Source organism: Pithys albifrons, chromosome 16 (genome assembly GCF_047495875.1).
Source record: "Pithys albifrons albifrons isolate INPA30051 chromosome 16, PitAlb_v1, whole genome shotgun sequence".
NCBI classification, from domain to species: Eukaryota; Metazoa; Chordata; class Aves; order Passeriformes; family Thamnophilidae; genus Pithys; species Pithys albifrons.
The window spans coordinates 3,396,880-3,416,791 of record NC_092473.1 but is presented as its reverse complement, the minus strand read 5'-3'; the positions used below and the strand labels follow the sequence as shown (position 1 = coordinate 3,416,791).

The 19,912-nt window shown below is 43.0% G+C and overlaps 1 protein-coding gene across 2 annotated transcripts in view; it reads left to right on the top strand.

Annotated features, from left to right (window-relative positions):
• GTF3C1 (general transcription factor IIIC subunit 1) overlaps nucleotides 1-19,912 on the top strand; it is a 40,501-nt gene that overhangs the window by 18,477 nt on the left and 2,112 nt on the right. For both annotated transcript variants that reach the window (XM_071571463.1, XM_071571462.1), the window contains 19 exons: nucleotides 167-264; nucleotides 1,366-1,462; nucleotides 2,235-2,412; nucleotides 3,039-3,174; nucleotides 4,188-4,323; nucleotides 6,061-6,142; nucleotides 6,798-6,983; nucleotides 7,552-7,709; nucleotides 7,796-7,938; nucleotides 8,529-8,610; nucleotides 9,809-9,921; nucleotides 10,841-10,903; nucleotides 11,421-11,514; nucleotides 12,443-12,615; nucleotides 13,104-13,388; nucleotides 15,373-15,626; nucleotides 16,951-17,237; nucleotides 17,709-18,372; nucleotides 19,805-19,844. In XM_071571463.1, the coding sequence (XP_071427564.1) occupies nucleotides 167-264; nucleotides 1,366-1,462; nucleotides 2,235-2,412; nucleotides 3,039-3,174; nucleotides 4,188-4,323; nucleotides 6,061-6,142; nucleotides 6,798-6,983; nucleotides 7,552-7,709; nucleotides 7,796-7,938; nucleotides 8,529-8,610; nucleotides 9,809-9,921; nucleotides 10,841-10,903; nucleotides 11,421-11,514; nucleotides 12,443-12,615; nucleotides 13,104-13,388; nucleotides 15,373-15,626; nucleotides 16,951-17,237; nucleotides 17,709-18,372; nucleotides 19,805-19,844 (3,269 nt within the window). The remainder of the gene's footprint in view (nucleotides 1-166; nucleotides 265-1,365; nucleotides 1,463-2,234; nucleotides 2,413-3,038; nucleotides 3,175-4,187; nucleotides 4,324-6,060; nucleotides 6,143-6,797; nucleotides 6,984-7,551; nucleotides 7,710-7,795; nucleotides 7,939-8,528; nucleotides 8,611-9,808; nucleotides 9,922-10,840; nucleotides 10,904-11,420; nucleotides 11,515-12,442; nucleotides 12,616-13,103; nucleotides 13,389-15,372; nucleotides 15,627-16,950; nucleotides 17,238-17,708; nucleotides 18,373-19,804; nucleotides 19,845-19,912) is intronic.

Genomic DNA, 19,912 nt, shown 5'->3' with positions numbered 1-19,912 from the left:
TGATTAACAAGAATAATGTTTAAGCATTTTACAAAAGCAGTAACATTTGCTTAGAAAATATTTTAGTAGACAGTTCTGGTAGCAAAGCTTTATACTTTAAAGCATAGTTATATTTTATTGTAATTACTTTTATTTTCATTTTAATTAACTTCTACAATAATTCTAGGTGGAAGGTCTGGAAGATTTTTTAAATGATCCTCTGAAAAAGCACACTTTGATCAGATTTCTTCCAAGGTCAGTCCGGCAGCAGCTCCTCTACAAAAGGTAAGTAGATGAGTCAAAGTGGCTCTAGAGAGGAAACAGCAGTGGCTGATTGTTTTCTCAGTTATTTCCTGTTTGTGTCAAAGGGAGCTTTGGTCCTTAAGACAAGGATCATCAGTCTTCAAAGAACAGTGTGCCAAATTGTATTTTTCTCTCTCAACTAGAAGGTAATAAGAAACTAATAAACAATATTCATGTATGCTGTCAGGCAGTGTTTGAGTGCTGAGAGGTTCTGTCCTTCATAACTCAGCAGCAGGATGTTGCTTCTGTATAAAACACGCTCCTGACTGCTGCTAAATTCGGGATTTAATAGGGTCTAAGTGTTGCTGTCCTTCATAAATCTTTCAGAAGGTGCCACATTTCCCAGTTCCTGCCTCTCATACACACCATTCAGGTTCTCCTCATGCTCTCAGTGCCATGCCTGCCATGGTTTGCCATTCCTCATCCAGGAGATTGAAAAATTGAGACTGGGCTGAAGATAGGAAGGGAAAACAACACTAAAGGAAAGTGATGTGGATGTGTGAAATCAAAAGCACCATGTTATTTTCCCCAGAAAGTCATTGCTAACTGTTTGGATTTGGATCACTGGAGGCTTATATGACATTTTACACACCTGCAAATGTGCCATTGGTGAGGGAACAGGGCTGGGTAATATCAGCTGCCAAGGCTCATGGTCAGCCCAGGTGTGTAATTCCTAATCTCCTGCAAGGAAACTGGATTTATGGGGTTTTTTAATCTGCAGGCTCCATCTGGGAGGTTTCTTCAAAACAGTATGACATGTCTCTTTAACCATCCATTTACTGAAACTTCTCAGTCAACCAAATTTGCTTCCGTATTTCTAGGCTTGATCTTTCTGCCCTTCAGAGAAAACTCCTGCCAAAATACAACTCCCATTAAACTACTTGTAATTTGACCTGAGTGAAGTTAAATGTGGGCAAAGCTAATTTTTTACATAGGCTGACAATTCAAGCAAAAATACCACTTCAGAAATTCTACAAGTCAGTGGTTTCTGCATGAAAATGCTGCATGAAAATGTTGTGTTTTCTGGTATCATTTTTACTGTTTTTATGAGTACTAATTGTAATACTCCTATTATTGCTGCAGGAGGTATGTCTTCTCAGTGATAGAAAACTTTCAGAGGTTATGTTACATGGGACTGCTGCAGTTTGGCCCAACAGAGAAGTTTCAAGACAAAGACCAGGTAATGTAGACAAAAATAGGAATTATTCTTCATGGATTTTTTTTTCTAGTGAAATAAATGCAAGATTTGAGATTTGAGGTTTGTAATTACCTTAAATAATTCAGTGAAATAATTATGTCTCAGATGTATGTGCAAACCTGCCAGATGCAAGTGACATAATGCATGTTGTGCAGATAATTTTGCCCCTTTCTCAGGAAGGACACGACTCAAATGTGTAATGCTGAATGCTGCCCACAGTAATGATCCAGGAGGTTTCAGCTTGGCAAGACTTAATGAAAAATGAGCATTCCACCCTCTTATCCATCAAGGTGTCAGGCTTCGAATGTCTGACACGGAACAGAGTCGCTGATGAGAGTAAAATAATGACATTCGTATGCATCTTTTTATAAATAGCACATGCAAAGGAGAAAGCAGACCCAATATATGTACTTAATGAGGCTAAGAAAGATAATTGGGCTCCCAAACACATCTATGCAAATCCTGAACGAGGACTTGTAGGAAATAGTCACGCTGTGGAAACTTGGAATATCCTGTGCATGACAGGGAAAACAAACTGCTCTAAATCTAGAAAGGAAATTTCTGGATTGCTGTCAAGGGAAACATGGGAATACAATGCAATAGGGTGGGAATGGGTGTGTCTTCTCTGAGAGTACTGTCTCAAAACAGCATAGACAGAAAATGCCAGCCAGTCCTGAGCTAGATTGTGTGTCCTGTAAATTAGGCAGTTTCAATGATTTTTATCTCCCAGCCTGAACTATGCTGTGTTTGGCAGGTGTTTGTGTATGTGAAGAGAAATGCTGTGGTTGTTGACACCACCACCTGTGACCTGCACTACAACCTGGCGCGGAGCAGCCGCCCCTTCGAGCGGCGCCTGTACGTGCTCAACACCCTGCAGGACGTGGAGAACTACTGGTTAGATCTGCAGTGTGTCTGCCTGAACACACCCCTGGGTATGGCACAACTGGGCCTCCTTAGCACCTTTGCTGTTTCTTCTGGGCATGCCACAATTCCTCCTCCTTTCCAAAGACAGGCAGGCTCTGTTTCGTCACTTCCAATGTTTTGTTCTCTTGTGAGGTTGCCCTGTGTGTCAAAAAATTAGCTGTGAACTCTGTATCATTCTATGAAGTTGTGATCCCTCTTCAAATTCTCAGAGCAGAGTTCATGGCAAAGCACTGCTGCCCTGTTGGAAGTATCACATTTGGTAATAAGTTCATGGCAAAGCACTGCTGCCCTATTAGAAGTATCACAATTGGCAATGGATTAGCTCAGTTGGTTAAAAAACTTGGTTGTAATAATGCCAAGGTCATGGGTTCAATCCCCTATGTGGGCCATTGACTAAAGAGTTGGACTCAATGATCCTTGTGGGTCCCTTCCAACTCAGAATAGTCTGTGATTCTGTGATAGCTTAGAAGTATCACAGTTGGCAATAGCCCTTTCTGTGAGCAGGTAGCACGTTGTATGGAGGAGGAGTAAAAATGTGCTGTTTGGGAGCAATGGTTTGCCACAGCAGGGTGCAGGGAAAGTGGGTTGAAGTCTGACTCCTCCTGCTGAGGGTCAGACCTGTTGGTGTGTGCAGGAGTTGTTCGCTGTCCTCGGTCCAAGAGAACAAACCTGCAAGAGGAGGAGACTGCACTGGACATGGAAGTGGAACAGGAGTCAGCAGTGAATAAACACAACCTGGAGCGAAAGTGTGCCATGCTGGAATACACCACGTATGTCACTCAGCCCTGCTGTGCTGCTGGAAGGGGGAGGGCAGAAAGAGCTGTAAGGGTGAGGGGTGTTACTCAGCAGGGAAAGCAGTTCAGGCTCGAGCACCTCAGCTGGGTGTTGAGGGCTGTTTCTGTGTCATTCAGAGGGTATCAGGTTAAAAGGACATGTAGTTGTTTCTAAGTAACTTTACCAAGCAGGTTTTTATGCTGGAGAAAGGGACAGGCAGATTTGGATTTCCTTCCTAAGCAGTACAGATGTGTGTTGCAAGAGTCCTGGGGAAGCTCAGAGGGAAGGAGGGCTTCCTAAATACAACTAATGCAAAGGGTAATAACTTTCAAGATTCTTTGTTCCTGAGCTTTATATCATGATATCTCAAGTAGCTTCAGTAGCTGCCCAGTGTCCCATTCTGGATTCTGTCCTTCTGGGCTGTCTTGGCTGTAATTGTTTACAGATTAATTTCTATTATGGTGTTGGTGTACACTGTGATCTGGAAGTGATCTCTGGAGCATTCCATCTTCTGCCTAAGCACAACCTGGATAGCCATGCAGGACACCAGTTAAACTCTTTATATTGTGTTGTGCACTGTGGTTTAGCTTTGTCAATATTCTATTCTACTTTAATAAATGATAAGTTTAAAAGCATTTTCAGTTAGTTCAGTGCTACAGGTAAATACAACGGGTTATCTTAAAAAAATTAATGGAGTTGAGGGAACCCAATTCCACTGATCCTTGCTGATGGAAAAAATTCTGTTGTCAGCTTCTGCATATGATCTCTATTGTATGGCAAGAAATCTTTCAAATTGGATGCCTGCTGTTTACTTACAATTAGGCTGGAGATCAGTGCAACATCCTTAAGGTCAAGAAACAGTTTTGGGATTCACTTGATGATGTCATGTTGCCCTAACTTGGAAGAGCAAGGGGAGAGTTCTGCAATGGCACACACATCCCTTGAGAGCAGCTGAGCAGGCACTGGGTGCAGAACAGTGAGCTGTGTATTCTGTTCCTCTTGCTGGCAGGGGCAGCCGAGAGGTGGTGGATGATGGATCCATCCCTGGAGATGGGTTGGGAGCTGCAGGTCTGGATTCCAGCTTTTATGGGCATCTAAAACGCAACTGGATCTGGACAAGCTACATCATCAATGAGCCCAGGAAGGTGGGTATTTTCAAATATTGACACTGGAGTGACTTTTCCAAATTTTAATATTCTTAAGGTTGAGATGCTGATACTAAAATCTTATTGTGTCATGTTTTCTCAGTGATGTGTCTCAGTAAGGCTTTGCATCACTGGAAAGAAAGGAATGCTGAATGTTATTAAATCTTGGTACTGAAGTCAGTGAAAGAATTGGACATGAATTTTATCTGAAAACTGAATTTGATAGTAAATTTTTAGTACATTCAACCAAAGGAAAAATACTTTATTGACCAAGCAGTTTAGATTATTTGGTGGTACCTCTTGCCCTTCTGGAATGTAGAACTTGTCAGATAAAAACTTAGACCTCCAGAACAAGGAAATACATATGCACCAAAGTAAAAACAAAAATTTAAATAGGGAGCCCAACATATGCAAATGAGAATGGCCATCCCTCTTCTGGCTAATGTCTTGTCTGTGATAGAAGGTTGTAAGAGCAGGGGATGTTTGCTCAGAATATTCTCCCAGCTGTCTGCAAACTTTGGCCTTTCTAAATCTGGAGCTGATGTTTCAAAGCAGTTAATAGCTTTTTTCCCCTACCATTAATGTGCCTGTGTTTTGAGCACATGTAAATCTTTTCCATCCCCAACCTCATGCAGCAGAGCATTTCCAAGAACCATTATGTGTCCCCACTTCCTCTGGCTGCTTTAAGCTCCCTAATAACTGTAGTACTAAGGGAAGCTGTGAAAAAATACTATTTTCTATTACCTTTTTTGTTTCACTTGATTTTTCTAAACATCTCTTATGTTTCCCATTATCATCTTCTTTTTTCAAGACTGATATCAACTATTCCCAGCATGGAGCCTGTCCTGCCTGTAATCATTTTTGCCTTTCTTTAACATAGTTCTACTATATCCCTTTTAAGGTGGAAAACCAGTGGATTTTTACAGCTGCATAGTGTTGCTTTTCCTCCCTATGAATTCCATCCATTTCCTTTGCTTTTTCACCATCACCAAGCACTGAACAGGGACTTTGACAAAACTGGCTGCAATTACCCTCCCCTAAGCATTGGTCAAATCAGAGCCTATCAGTGTATGTAAAATTGGAGTTGCTAATTTTTTCCCCTCAGGCAGAATCATTTCACTCCTAATTTCATTTGCTGTTCAGTCACCTTGGTGTTCAGCATTAGCAAGGCCTCCAGCAGTTCTTCAGTCTCTGCTTTCCTCTCCACATCTATGACCAATTTCTGCCCCCAGTGAACTCTACACAAGAGAAATGGGTTTTGAGAGAATGGCAAAACTCCCAATACATTGCAATCAGTTCAGGCTCAGATTTGAGTTGCATAAAATATGATGTAGGAGGTATTTAATCAATGTTTGTGTTTGCATTTCTGTTTTGTGCTTTTTAGAAATTCCTTTGGAAAGTAAAACGCTTTGAAAAAATGGTTTGCAGCAAATTCTGTAGCAATGAAAGAATCAAGCATTTCTTTTCCAGTAATGACTCCTTTTAAAATTGAGGAGATTTGCTGAAGTTCTAACCTTCATAATCTAGTGGTCATTACAGTATGATTTAAGAAAAGCTCTGGAGACATTCTAATATGTGGTAGCAATAAGACAAATGAGTTCAGCATTTCAGCCAGGGATCTTTTCCTTTATGCTGCAAATTTCTTTCCAACACTACTCATAGGATATAATGCATAGTGTTGTTAACACCAATACACTCCTTTTGCATATCACCTTTTTTAAACCTGTATTGTCTTAGGAAAATACAGTTTCTGAAAATGGACTGACAGCAAGACTCCAAACCTTCTTAACAAAACACCCCCTGCCACTCAGCACTGGAGGTAAGGTGGGCTCTGAAACTCTGCTGTAGAGGTCTGTTACTGTCTTTGTCAAACCCAGCACAAAGGATGTGGACTATTCTTGTCCCCTTAAAGCAATCTAGGATGATTCTGGGGCAGTAAAAAAGATAAATAATTTCATTCCCTATTTCTGGATATATGGAACTATAATTTTTTATCCACTATTGATTACATGGGTTGTTCCTGTCTCCTTAAAATGATCTAGGGTACTTCTGGGGCTGTAAAACAGATGTGTAAATATTTTCTTATGGAACAATAGTTTCTATCCTTTGTAATTTCTGTTGTGCAGTTTGCAGAAAATCTAGAAGGACCAATGTTTTGTAGCACTGTTATCCAGCCTAACATTTGAGCTAAGAAGGAGGAAAAGCTTCAGGTTGAGTGTAAAACCTCAGCTCTGTCCCCTTGTGTTTGTGCACTGCACAATAGACTCAGCAATTACTTAATGATTCCTCATTTATGTTGGATTTTACTCTGAGCTGCTGAGAAGGGGCAAGAAATGACATGACTAACAAGGGGCAATTCTGAGAGGGCATCTGTCTTTTAATACATTGAAACTCTGGCATTTGCTCTTTAGATCTTAATATTGTAGAATGTCATTGCTATAAAGCTCCACTGCTGTAAATATGTGTCGTTTTAGGTAACAAAATTAATATTTTGGGAGAAGCAAAGGTAGGATCAGAATCACTTGTCCAGAAAGAAGAATGTGTTGAAATCAGTAAAGAATCAACCCAGGATCGAATGAAACGAGGGAGAGGTGGAAAAAACCAAAAGAGGAAGAGGCTTAGGAAAGATGTTGTAAAGAAGACAAAGAAGAGAAAGAAAGGTAAGAAACAGGGAAAACCAGCTTTTTTTACAATGCTTATGCCTGCTGGAGGCTGCTTTGGAACAGCTGATGTGCCTGTCAGTGGTCTGGGCTCTGTGTGGGACCCTGGGGCTTCACTGGCCGTATCTTTGGGTTGTGTCTGTCAGTGAGGAGGCTCAGGTGTCCTGGAGCTGTGTGGGAGCTCAAGGGGAAAAACAGCAGCACGTTGGAAGCATTCCCTGTGTGTGAGCCATGACTGCACTGCTGTGCTGCACTGACTGGAGAAACGCTCAGCGTGTCTGTGCCACATCAGCTCCTGGCAATTCATCAGCCACTGTTGATAGCTGGCTTAAAGATTCTTCATGGGATGATGCCCTGGGCTGTCAGTTTGCCAATTAAAGTGCTTGTTTTCTCATTCCTGGCAGAGCCATTAGCACATTTTCCTTTCTGAACCCTCCTCTCTTCCCTGCCCTTGTCTCTCATTCTTACAAACTCAACCTGGTGCTGATACTGCCTGTGATGGGAGTTGGAACTCACCAGAATACGTAGTGCTGAGATAACTTTTCTTTTTCCTTTCTGGATTGGTTAGAGGAGGATTCTGTGGCCAAAAGCAAAAGGCTGCGCTACCACGACGAGGCTGACCAGAGCGCGCTGCTGCGGATGACGCGGCTGCGCGTCACCTGGACGGCGCAGGAGGACAGTCTGCTCATGCTGTGCCGCATCGCCAGCCACGTGCTCAACGCCAAGGTGTGCCACAGACCCCACAGCCCTGAGCAGCCTCTGGGGGGGGTCACAGCTGCAGGTTAATTGCAGACACTTTGTTGTCCCCACAGGTCAAAGGGGCCTTCGTGCCCTGGCAGGTGGTTCGGGATGTCATGCATTCCAGCTTTGAGGAGTCCCTGGATAAAACCTCTCATTCCGTGGGCCGAAGAGCTCGTTATATTATCAGAAATCCTCAGATCTATCTCAACTATAAGTAAGTTTTCTGTGTCCTGGGTATAGGCTACATTCTCCCAAAATTAAGTGAAGGGATAAAGTAAACAAAAAATAAACGGTGGAGAAACTGGATTTCACACAGAGAATCTACGAGATTCAGAGAGAAGACAATTTATTACACATAGCACATGGATTATATATCGTTAGAACTGCAGCTTATTGGCTAAAAAGAGTTACACATCACCACGCTAGAAACTTCGATTGGTTAGAAACCCGTATCTCACAAGTCCCATGTTTTGGAGAACTTTTCCTAGATGTTTTCAAGAACCTCTCCAGTGTGCTGTGAGAAACCTGAGGAGCTCCCATGAGAAGCCTCTTGGGAGTAGCTACTCCTCCAAGCAACTGTGACTTGTTTATTCTTAGCTGCCTTCGGTCTCACAGGATCTTCTCTAGATCTGAATTGCTCACTTTTGATTTTATTGTAACTACAAAGGGACAAGGTCCTCCTATGTTCTTCCCTTGTTTCCTGTGACTTAAATTTCAACTTGTTTGCTCTCTGCTTCTATCCTGTCTCTACTGAACTGGGAAAACGTCAGCTCTGGACAACACCTTCAATTTTATCTGTTGCAGAGTTTGCCTTGCTGAGGTTTACCAAGACAAAGCCCTCATCGATGATTTCATGAACAGAGAAAACAATTATGAAGACCCACAGGTAGGAGGGAGGTATTCCAAAAGGTCATGGAGTACTTTATGCTGTTTGGATTACTGAGTACTTGCACTGCTTGAATTACTGTGATTTCATCTCTTATCCCTCCCTTGAATCCTTAGCTATTTTAAAAATAGCATCATTGTAAAAATGTGGCATCATTACTGGTTTGGGAGCGAAGTGAACACAGGCAGCTTTCCAAAGGCACATAAACAGCCTCCTCTGCCACAAAAATTTTGTGTTTTCAATGTGTTTGTTTATAAACATCCATGCCTAAACATCTGTATCTGCTAATTTTTTTAATCCTCTCAGCCTCATTGTTATCTGAGCAAAAAAACCTTTTTGCTCTGTAATTTCTGTTGTTTTATCCCAGCTGCATGTTGAAATACAGCCTTAGCTTCTGTGGATGAGTGCAGGAATGCAGGCAAATTTTGTAACACTTGATTTGATCAGCCAAAAGATTTTATTTCATTTTTGAGCTTTTTATGGCTTAAATGAACCACAATTTCAAATCGAAAAGTTGTTTACACTTTCAGTGCAAACAATTCCATTTGGAATTTCAGAATGTTTTTAGCACTGGGACAGTGTCACAACAAGATTGTCCTTATCCAGGAATGACAACTCATACTATTGTCAGAAAAACCCATCAGTTCTGTTGGTAAAGTTGTGCTTGTTTAAAGGAAGAGAAGCTGTTCACTGATGAGACATCACTGAAATAAATATCTGTGTCCCCATCCCCAGAGTCTGTCTTTGGAAGCAAATGAAATCTTGTTTCCAGAGAACATTCCTCCCATGTAACAGGTGTTCTCCAAGCCATGCTTGTGCAAACAGACTTAATGGAGAACATGCTAAAGCCTGAAGGGTATGAAGAGAAAAAAACACTTGAACAGAAGTTTAAACAAAGCTCTAGCCAGAGATTTTGTGCAGTAAATTCAGTAGATTGTTTTAGAACATATGTTCGTGGTGGTTGGCTTGTTGCTGGGAGCATCATTACAGATGGAACCTGCAACTGTTCAGTAAATCAGCAAACACAAACTCCACGGAGCTTTTTGATGCAGCCTCTTGGCTGTTTTTCTGTTTCTGGCTTGGTAATTGAAACCCACCTATTCCTACAAGAATTTTCCATGGAAACTTTAAAAGTAGGAGGTCTTTTCCTACTGTCAGATATTGAGGTTGATAATATTTCTGTCTCTTCTTTCCTAAGGTTTGTGCAAAGGAGTTCAAGGAGTTTGTGGAAAGACTAAAAGAGAAATTCAGTTCGACCCTGGGGAATCCCAGACTTGAGATTCCTGACACTTTGCAGGAGCTCTTTTCCAGGTATTTTATAGTGCTTTTGATCCTGCACATGGGCTGAGGCACTGAGAGGGGACAACAATTCAGAGCAGACCTTTGTCTACTAGGCAGGATTTGCTCCCGCTGGTACTTGTACTCTTAGTATCTAAAGAAATTTTAGTACATTCAACAAGAAGTGTTTCTTTCAAATCCACACTTCCTGAATACATATAACTGATTTTGAGTTAGTTGTACAAGTTTGCTGATTTAAAACCATTCCCATTTTGCTAAATAAGACTTTTAAACCAGAAATTCACAGTATCAGATTTTTCTAAATTGTCAAATCCTCACCCTTTCTGTTAGAGATGCTGCTACTCAGGTGTAACTTTTCAGTGCAATAGAAGACTTCCCTTAAGCATTTTCCAGGTTAACTAGCCCCATTTTCTATCACAATCTGTAGCTGGTTGCTGAGCTGAATCATCTCAGCACTACTGAAATTGTTGATAAAGAAGGGCACTCAGCCTTGTACAGCATCCTCCAGCTCCAGATTGTTCAGCTTTTTTGTGATAAATAACACTTGAAGAGCAGCATGGAAACTTTGTGCCTCAGACCATTTAATGATAACAAATTTAGCACCTTTGTAAATTTTCTCATTTTGGGAACATTACAGCAGAAGTGCTACTGACAGTAACTGGAAATCCAAAACCTCAATAAAATCCTTATGGTGCTGGACTGTCTCCTGTCCAGGAGTCTTGTTCTTGTCAACAGCTATTTTAGTGGCGATTGATCTGGACTTTTAGTGTTTGACCCTTGTGCTGAGGCTGCTGGAGCAGTCAGAGCCTGTGCTGTTGCAGCACTTGCCTCGTTAGCAGTTGTGCTCATCAGCCTCTGGGCTTCAGGGCTGATGCACAACCACAGAATGTTGTTCTGGCTTCAGTGTTTTCCTTCCCATTCCCTTAACCAGATTTCGAGTGTTGGCCATCGGAGAAGACACAAATCAAGGCACAGAAGAGGATAATCTAAGCAGGTGAGTAGCAGTAGCACCATTTATCCCATTAGGACTGCAAGACCACGTCTCATATCTGTGAAAGTCATGTAAATAGTCTCCTAATTCATTAGTTTTTCATCTGTTACAGTATATAAATTTATTAACAAAAGTTACTTTCACAAGGCTGTGGGAGCCTCTGACAGATTTGGTGGATCAAATGGCAGCAGTGATGACCTCAAAAGGGTGGTCTGTTGTCATTAGCACAACTGTATGTTTTCTGTGTGGGTGCTGTATCTTAAGAAAAGGAAATATTATCAAAGAGAACTTTGCTTTGTGTCAGGTTATCTGGACTGATCCAAAATTCAGGGAGGAGGGTCAGGGAAAATGTAGAGGCTCCTTGACATGAGTGATCCTCAGCTGTAGGATCTGATGCCTTTATGCATCTGTTTCAGAAGCAGGTGATTGGGTCTGTGCATTTTTGTGGTAGTTTAATAGGTACTCTTGCTCAAGAATCACCATGAGTAAACTTTTTTCTCTTCCTTTTTTTTTCTTTCAGTGTTTATGATATTCATTTTCTCGTGCTGCAGAATCTGATTCAGAGCACTTTGGCACTTTCAGATAACCAGATGGAATCTTGTCAGTCGTTTCAGGTACAGTATCTGGACCAAACTTTACTGGTCATAGAGTCATAGAATTGTTTAGGTTGGAAAGACCTTTAAGATCATCAAGTCCAACCATTAACCCAGCACTGCCAAGGTCACCACTAAACCATGTCCCCAAGTGCCACATGTGGTCCTACAACCCTGAAGTTTCTCTTCCCTCCCTTGATAAATTCCTTTTTCAAGTGAGAGAAGAGAAACCCAGAAACTGAGGTTTGTACCCATTCTGTGGGGGAGTATTCTTGTCTGCTTTTAGGAAATTAGAATTCTAGGCAGATTTTCAGTATGTTGTGTTCTCTCTGAGGATGAGGTTGCAAAATGTGAGGTTGAAGTAATCCCCCAAACCCACATGAAATAAACCCCACATCACTTCCATTGGGTCAAACTGTATCTTAGTGCCCACTTGAGCAGTTGGGATGCTCTGGAGGAGATACCACAGACAGTCCTAATACCCAGCTGACACTGGTGTTGGGGAGCCTCTCCTTCAGGCAGAGCCCACAAAATACATGAGGTTTTAAATAAGGTCAGCAGTTCAGAGGGAGTTTAATTACTCATCAGCAGGCAAGAATGGAGCCCAGAAAGCCAAGCTCACAGCAGGTTGTGTTCCTGATGAAATGATAGGAAGAGTCTCCCAAAATGTGTTGCAGAGGAGCATTTTTCACACCTATAATTCCAGCAGGAGCTTGATCTCATTTTGAATATCAAGTGTTCTACAGTAGTTAGTTAATTTAATTGGCATTTACCATGGAAAGTCTGGAAGCCCATAAAAGGAACAGAATAATAGTTAAGTAAATTTATACGTGTCATTTACATTCTGGCTCGTAGCTTCATCTCCATTTAGCTGATGTACCCCTCAAGCAGGCTGAGTCTGACAGTGGTTCAGAGCTCAGACTGCTCTGACACTGCTGGGGCTTTGCAGACGTTCCGCCTGTACCAGGAGTACCAGGACGACATCCTGGTCAGGGCATTCCTGGAGTACCAGAAGAGGAGTTTGGTGAATCGCCGCCGTGTCAACCACACGCTGGGCCCCAAGAAGAACCGGGCCCTGCCCTTCGCGCCCATGTCCTACCAACTGTCCCAGAGCTACTACAGGTGGGTGTCACTGCTGGGGTTTGAGCAAGGAAAGAATCCAGCCAGGCCTGCTGGGCATGGAAAACAGAATACATGTGACCTGTCCAGATCAAAGAACCTCCTGACCTTCAGCTGAGGCTGAAAGGTAAAGGTACCACCATGTGTGATGGTCATTATTTGGTGTGAGAGAATAGAGCCAAGTGTGCTGGGCAGGACTTAACAAAGACACGTGGAGAAGAGGGGAGAGGTGGCACCAGTGTTCTGGGTGTAGTGGAAAAAGTACTTTAGCACTCTTGGGCTTTGCTTTCTATTTGCTATACCCTACCTGAGTTTTACATGGTGCATAAATACCTAATGTTCTGGAACTAGTCAGGTGTAGAAGGGACTTGGCCACCAGCTCTAACATGGAACCTCAGCTGCTTGGCTGCTCTGTGCCACCCTGAGTGTAAAATTCCTGCTCAGAACAGACTGAAAGATTTGTGCTTCTTTAACTTTGTGTTTCTCTCCAGAGTTTTTACGTGGCGGTTCCCCAGCACCATTTGTACAGAGTCCTTCCAGTTCCTCGAGAAGCTCAAGGACACTGAAAAATCAGACCAGCCGGATGACTTCTCATTTAAAGATCAGGAAAACACATCATCAGAGGGCATGGTGGCATTTCCCATGGATGGACCTGGTGGCCAGTGTGTGGCAATGCTTTCCCTGTTCTCCCTGGGACTGGTGTCAGTGAATGTGAGGATCCCAGAGCAGATCATTGTGGTGGACAGCACTATGGTGGAAAATGAAGTGATAAAAAGGTAAATGCTGCTGCTTCTGTTGGTAAATACAGTTGGGGGATAACTTGAGTGAAATTGGACAGGCATTAGCATTTCCTGCACTGCACTGTGGCATATTTTACTGTGATACTGTTTAGACTTTTCTGTCTGAGGAAGCATTCTGAAGACTTAATGGCACTTCACTTAATGCTTGTCATTATAGCCCTGGACTGCATTTGTCTTCATATGTGACATTTAAATTGCTCAGCACTTCAGTGCCATCAGAGCTGATAGGGAAAGGGGAGCACTGGGTGCTACAAGAGCATTTTCATCATTGTACCACATCATTTCAGACACAGAGAAGGGTTAGTAACAAGGTTTCAGCTGTACCAGTGAAACCTCTCACCACAATATTGCTGCTATTGTTCTCCTCTTTGGTTTAATTTTAATTTAAGCCTGCAGTAATGGCACAGAACTGAAACTGGAACTCTCCCCAGGCAGCCTGATCCTGTGAGCCCCTATCCCTACACTCATTGTTTCATTCTTTCAGTCATTATGTGTTTTCTTAAGAGTGCAACTAAAATCTCCTGCTTTAACTTGCTGCTTCCTGTTGTATCTATGCATGGAGAATACTTTGTTCTCTTTCTCTGTAGAACAGCCTAATACTCATTTGAAGATTGTTACTGTACTCTTCTTCCCATAACATTCTGTTCTTTAAGCAATCTCAGTGACTTGACTTGTGGTTTTGGTACATTTTTAATGTTACCCAGATCTCTGTCTTTCTCATTATTTTCTCTGCACTGGATTATGATGTCAAAAAAACAAATGCCATGCTTTTGCTAGCAGGTGTGTCCCATTCCATCATGTTACATAGGTGAAACTCCTCCAAGATGCTAAATGGCCATGGGCCTGCCAAAAAGAAAGCAGCCAGACCTCCCCAGTGCAGTGAGCCATGTACAGCTTACGATTTTTGTGAGTCACTCTAACAAGCTGCTTTTCCTTTACCTGGTTAATTGTTTCCTCTTAGTGTGGAGGCACAGAAGCACAGCACTATTATATAAATAACAGGCATTTGTCATAGCAAATTGCTGCCTGCCCTTTTCCAGGCTGATTCTTCAGTTTGCTGGAGATGTTCTGAATGCAAATCCCATCTTCTCAGAGCCTTGCAGTGTCTCCAGTTGGGTGATCCTGTGTAGAGTCAATAAGCTATTTTAACACAGGTCTTTAGCAAAAATACACTGAGCCCTGACTGGCCCCGTTGCTGAGTACGGGCACCTTGAGTTCTCTGCTGTTTTTTTCTAAATGATGTTTTCCCTACTGGTTTTAAATAGGTTTTAAAAGAAGGTCCAACTCAGCTTAGAAAAGGTTGGAAAGAACCTTTGGTTGTCTCCCCTTAAAACAGAGGCAACCTCAGAGTTATATCAGGTTGTTCAGAGCATCCAGTTTTATCCATTGTGGCTCTTGTTATGTCCTGGAAAGAAATAATGTTGGTTTGACTAAGTTTATTTCTGAGAAATTTATTCTGGCTGCAATTCCTGTTCTTTTTTTACTCTGAGGCTGTCTGCAGTTTGGATTTTGCTAGGTTTTTTTTTTCTGTTTTAAACTAACTGAAGTCTTTGGTCTGTAATTCTTTCTCCTCCTTTTTTCCCTTAAAAATAAGCACTGTCTGCCCTACAGTGCAGCATCCCTTGTGGTCTCAGTGTCTAACAGATGTTCCCTTGTGCTGAAGTGTCTCCTGAACCAAAGAGGTTCAGCATTTTAACCTGAGATATTTTGGGTTCATTTCAACATGATTGCAAAAAAAAGAAAGAGTTTCCTTTGCCAGAGACCTTTAGTGTATTTTGTTTTGTGTAGTTGCTTGTTCTCAGTGCTTTCAGTAAGCCTGCTGTGGACACTCTGTCCATGACTAAAGACTGGAGTGCAGAATTATTGTGTTCTTGCTCTGCTCAGTGTAATGAGTCGCTTTGTTATTATTTTGGAAAAAAAAAACCCAACAAACAAATAAACCCCCCTGTGTTTGCTGTAGTTTGGGAAAAGAAGGGCTGGAGGACGATGATGAAGACGATGAGGAGCTGGATGACAGCTCTGGGGGCAAGCAGAGAATAGAAGTGAAAGCTCATCAGGCATCTCACACCAATTACTTGCTGATGAGAGGCTACTACGCCCCTGGCATTGTGAGCACAAGAAACCTGAGCCCCAGCGACAACATTGTGGTCAACTCCTGCCAGGTGAAGGTCAGGCTGAGGTGCAGCCCCGTGCCAGGGAGGCTCAGCTTGCCAGGTGAGTGCCTGCTTGGCCCAACTTGCACAGAAATTACTTGGAGCAGGAGAGATGGAGAACTCACCTGCTGAGGAACTGATTTAAACAAAGCCCCTTGATAGGAATATTCTGTTTCCATCACACATCCAGCTTTCTCTCCTGATTTAAACTGATGGTTGACTTTAAGGCACCTCTTGTTGGTAACAAGTGCCTGTATTTTGTGTTGTGTTAAACTGTTAATGCAAAGAGGAAAGTCTGTCCTCTGCTCTGTTACCTTTCTCCAGGAGCTTTTTCAGTCCCTTCTGCAACTTAAAATACCATATTATGTCACACCCAGGCTTTCTCTACTGAGAGAATCTTGAATGGAAATTCACATTTACTTGTCTCATGCAAGTGCCAGAAATAGAGGAGTCCCATGTCTGGCATCTTACCTACAGTAACTGAAACATTTTCATAGTATTTAGAGCTTGAATGTTTGCAGTTCATCAGCACTGCCCCTTCTTAAAGAGCATCTTGGTTTCAGTTGTAATGTACATGTATGCAGAACCTTTAGCTCTTCAGCTCTGGTGCTATTGCTGTTGTGGCAGAAGTAAAATAGAAATTCTTTCTCATTTCTCTGCTGCCACTCATGCCCTCCAGGTCTGCTGAGCTGAGTGCTCATTACAGCTGATCTCATTTCTCCTTGGCTGTCAGGGAAGTGCTGCTGCCATGAGTGTCCAACAAGGCACAGTGTGGAGCAGCCTCCAGATGAAAGGGAGAGGAGCAGGAAGAGCAGTGCCAGAGCTGCCCCCTGATCATCAGGGACTGGGAGAAGGGGCTCTGTGGCTTCAGCTTCTGAATACTCTGCACAGGGGTCAGTTACCTGTCACCAAACACGGAGATGCTTTGGGAGACTGATTGTACCAAGGCATTGTCAAGTGGTATTTAAACCTTATCTGGCCAACAGCTTTCTGCCCTGGATTTTTTGATTAGTAGCATTTCCTTTCCCCTAGAATTTGCACTTGACCCTCTTCAAGGAAACAGGAGATGATTCCCTCATTAACTTAGAGCTAAGCTGACCCAGTGTGAGAGTATCAGTGAGCCTGCACTGCCTTCCAGCCATCCTTCACTTTGATATGAGGATAAACCTTTGTAAACCCACTTGCTCCTCTTCTACAGGTCTTTTCAGCCACAGATGTGTAAGGCAGAAAGAAAAAAGGAAACTGGAGCAATGAAGATGTAAAACAGAGCTCTGTTTTTAATTGGAGTAGTCTAGAGCACCTCTGATCTGTTTGTCTTTCTGCAGTGCATTGCACAGTAACAGCAGCTTCACAGCTTATGCTCCTGTGTTTTATTTGCTTTGCAGTTCCCTCTCTGCTGGATAACATCTCTGTGGGAATCTCCTGCCTCCCTGAAACTTTTACCAGGCTGATAAAAATCCAAGAAGAAAATTATGAGGTTGCTAAGTTTCTCCAGGAGTGCAGAGCACGTTACAGTTACAGCCCCGGAGATGCAGATGCTGTTCTGGAGATCCGGGATGCCATCGAGGCAACTTCCCACTTGGGAATTTGCAAAACTGAGCTGAGCAAACGTTTCTGCAGCTATGAAGAGGTGGAAGCTGAAAGAACCAGGAGCCTGGAGCAGTACATTCAGGTGGGTTTACAGCCAGCTGCTTTTAATGCTCAGTGTTCCCCTTGCACAGGACAAGCTTCCAGGCTGTTGGAAGCAACTGTAAATTGAACAAAGCTGTTTATGTTGGGTAGGAGATCACATGCCATACCTGATAGCAATCTTCCCTCAGTTAGGGGAAGTTAGGGGAAGTTAGGAAGGCCAAAAATTAAAGCAGCACTTAATCAAAGATAGCAATGAGCTGTTTCAGAAACCTGGAGGGGCCAACATCCACTTTTTGGAAGCAAAATACTGTTTCCCAGTTATATTTTAAACTTAATTTAAGCTGAAGAAGAATGTCTTGTGCTGTTCTTTCAGGAAAGTTTAAGGGGTAAAACATCTTTTCAACTTCTTGCTCCTTCCTTGCTGCCACTTAAGGATGGCAGTTCCATGATAACTTGGTTAAACTGACATTTTCCTGTGAAAGTTTCTGATAATTTGTTTGGTTTTTTATAGGACCTTATTGAATTGCAGCAGGTTTTAGAAGTAGGAGGCCACGCTGTAAGACTGGTTGCAATAGTGTTTGCCAGGCCATGGCTGTTGCATTCAGTGTGTCTGAAGGATAAACCAGAAGATGCTGATCAGCAAAGTGCAGACACTGCTGTCCCAGATGTGGCACAGGAGTGCCTGCCATCAGAGCCAAGGAAGAGGGGGGAATGTCTAGGAGAGGAAGAGCAGCTGGGAGAAGAGATACAGCCTGTCAGTGATGAAGAACCCCCGAGGAAGAGATGTAAGAATGAAAAAGATGTCCCTGAGGATGTCAGTGAGCTCTGCCAGGGTTCACAGGGTAGTCTGGAGAGTGCAGAGGGAAGGAACTTTGGTGCAGGTGTTACTGACCCTGTTGCAACAAAGGAAGCTGGAACTGGGGATGAAGAAGCAGGTTCCCTGGGAGGGCAGGCAGAACACCCAGCTGAACTCCCAGAGCCTGCTCCAGAGGCTGTGAATGTGGACACAGACAAGGAACAAGAAGATAAACCTTGTTCTGAGGACAAAGAATTTGAAATGGAGAACAATGAGCTCAGTGCTGAGCACAACAAACAGATCCCCATGGCTGAACAATCAGACAGTGAGCAGGACAATGACCTTTCCTACTCACAGGACAACCCAGGAGTATCCAAAGGTATGTGGGAGCACTCTGTAAATAGCTGATCCCAAATGGATAGCTCCATTTTATAAGCAAATCCTAGATTCTTTATGAGAGGTTGTCATTTCTCACTGACAATTGGCATAACACTAATCCATCTGGAATGTCTTGGAGGTTTCAAATACATCAAAGATTCCTTCCTGTTCCCTTTGCTGAAATGTTCACAACTAGTCCAAAAATATGTTTCCCTCAGAAACTTTTTTCCATGTCTTACTTTTCTCCAAAAACATTATTTGGATCTGAAGTTTCTCATCTCTGGCTTTAGTCCAAAGGCCAGACATGTCTAAGCCCAGAAAACACAGCCTGTAGCTGGAATGTCCATGGCTGAAAGTCCTGAAGTCATTAAACCAGGAAGCAGCACACGCCAGTGAGATTAACAGCCTCGTTTGTAACCCAATTGGACTTCATTTTCATTTCCCTTTTACTGCCAGCTTGCTTTTCTAATAGCCAGTAGTTCTTGCCAAGCTTTACATTAAGCAGTTTGTGGGGGATTTTATTTTGGGTTTGTTTCTATCAGCTCTGGTTTCAGGCTGAATCACTGCCTGGCTGCTCATGTGGGATCCTGCCAAGCTCTGCCAGTACCCACGTGCAGAGGCAGCTGTGAATCAGTGCAGGCTGATCCCTGACATCTCAGAGCTTGGGATTGCTGAACTGGAGCCTTCCAGGGGAAATAGATACTGTCTGAACAGCAGAGATCTCAGCAGTTCTTAAATGAAACTACCAAAGTGTTCTGGATGTACCTTCCTCCACTTGTTTGGAACACAGAAGGGAAAAAACTGTTCTGTTACCAAGCATAGAGTTGTTACTGGCCAGTGAAGGGTTTACATGTGCTTAAGGCAAAGCTGTTCCCCTCTGGGTGTGGTGGGAATACCTCTGTTAAGTAATTGTCTAATTAAAACCCATGACATAATGTAATGGGAGTAGCAGAGACAACCTTCACTTTGAAACTGGGCCCTGCTGGAATCCTGAGTTTACATTCTCATGTCTGCAGCTTCTGGGACCTCTGCTCAACTTCCATGTGATTCCCAGGAGCTTTGGGTTAACCAAACCCCCAGGGGAGCTCACTGGCTGAGACCCTGCCCAGCTCCCTGTGGCACCCAGGCCTTTCAGCCCATTCAGTCACCTGAGGCTCAGCCATGTCATCAGACTTCTGGGAATTAAACTTCTTCTGGGATTTGGAAAAGGAACCACAAGAAGTGTGCAGGAGCAGACTGGTGTGGTTTTAGGAGGTGTGTGCTGCAGGCAGGTCAGGGCAGTCGGTGGCAGCTCAGAGCTCCCCACAACTGAGCAGTTTGCTCAGGTGGTTTCCTAACAAGCTGTTGCACTTTACAGCTTGGTCACCCTTACTCATTTTCCACTAGATAAGAAGTTTGTGTTAATTAGAAAATATGTGTCCCTTCCTTTCCAGGAGGTTCCATGACAGATGTCTCCCAGGCAGCCAGGGACCGGTGAGTAACAGAGATGTGTGCACAGTAACCAACCACTTGGCACTCCCAAAATAATCCTGGAGGCAGCT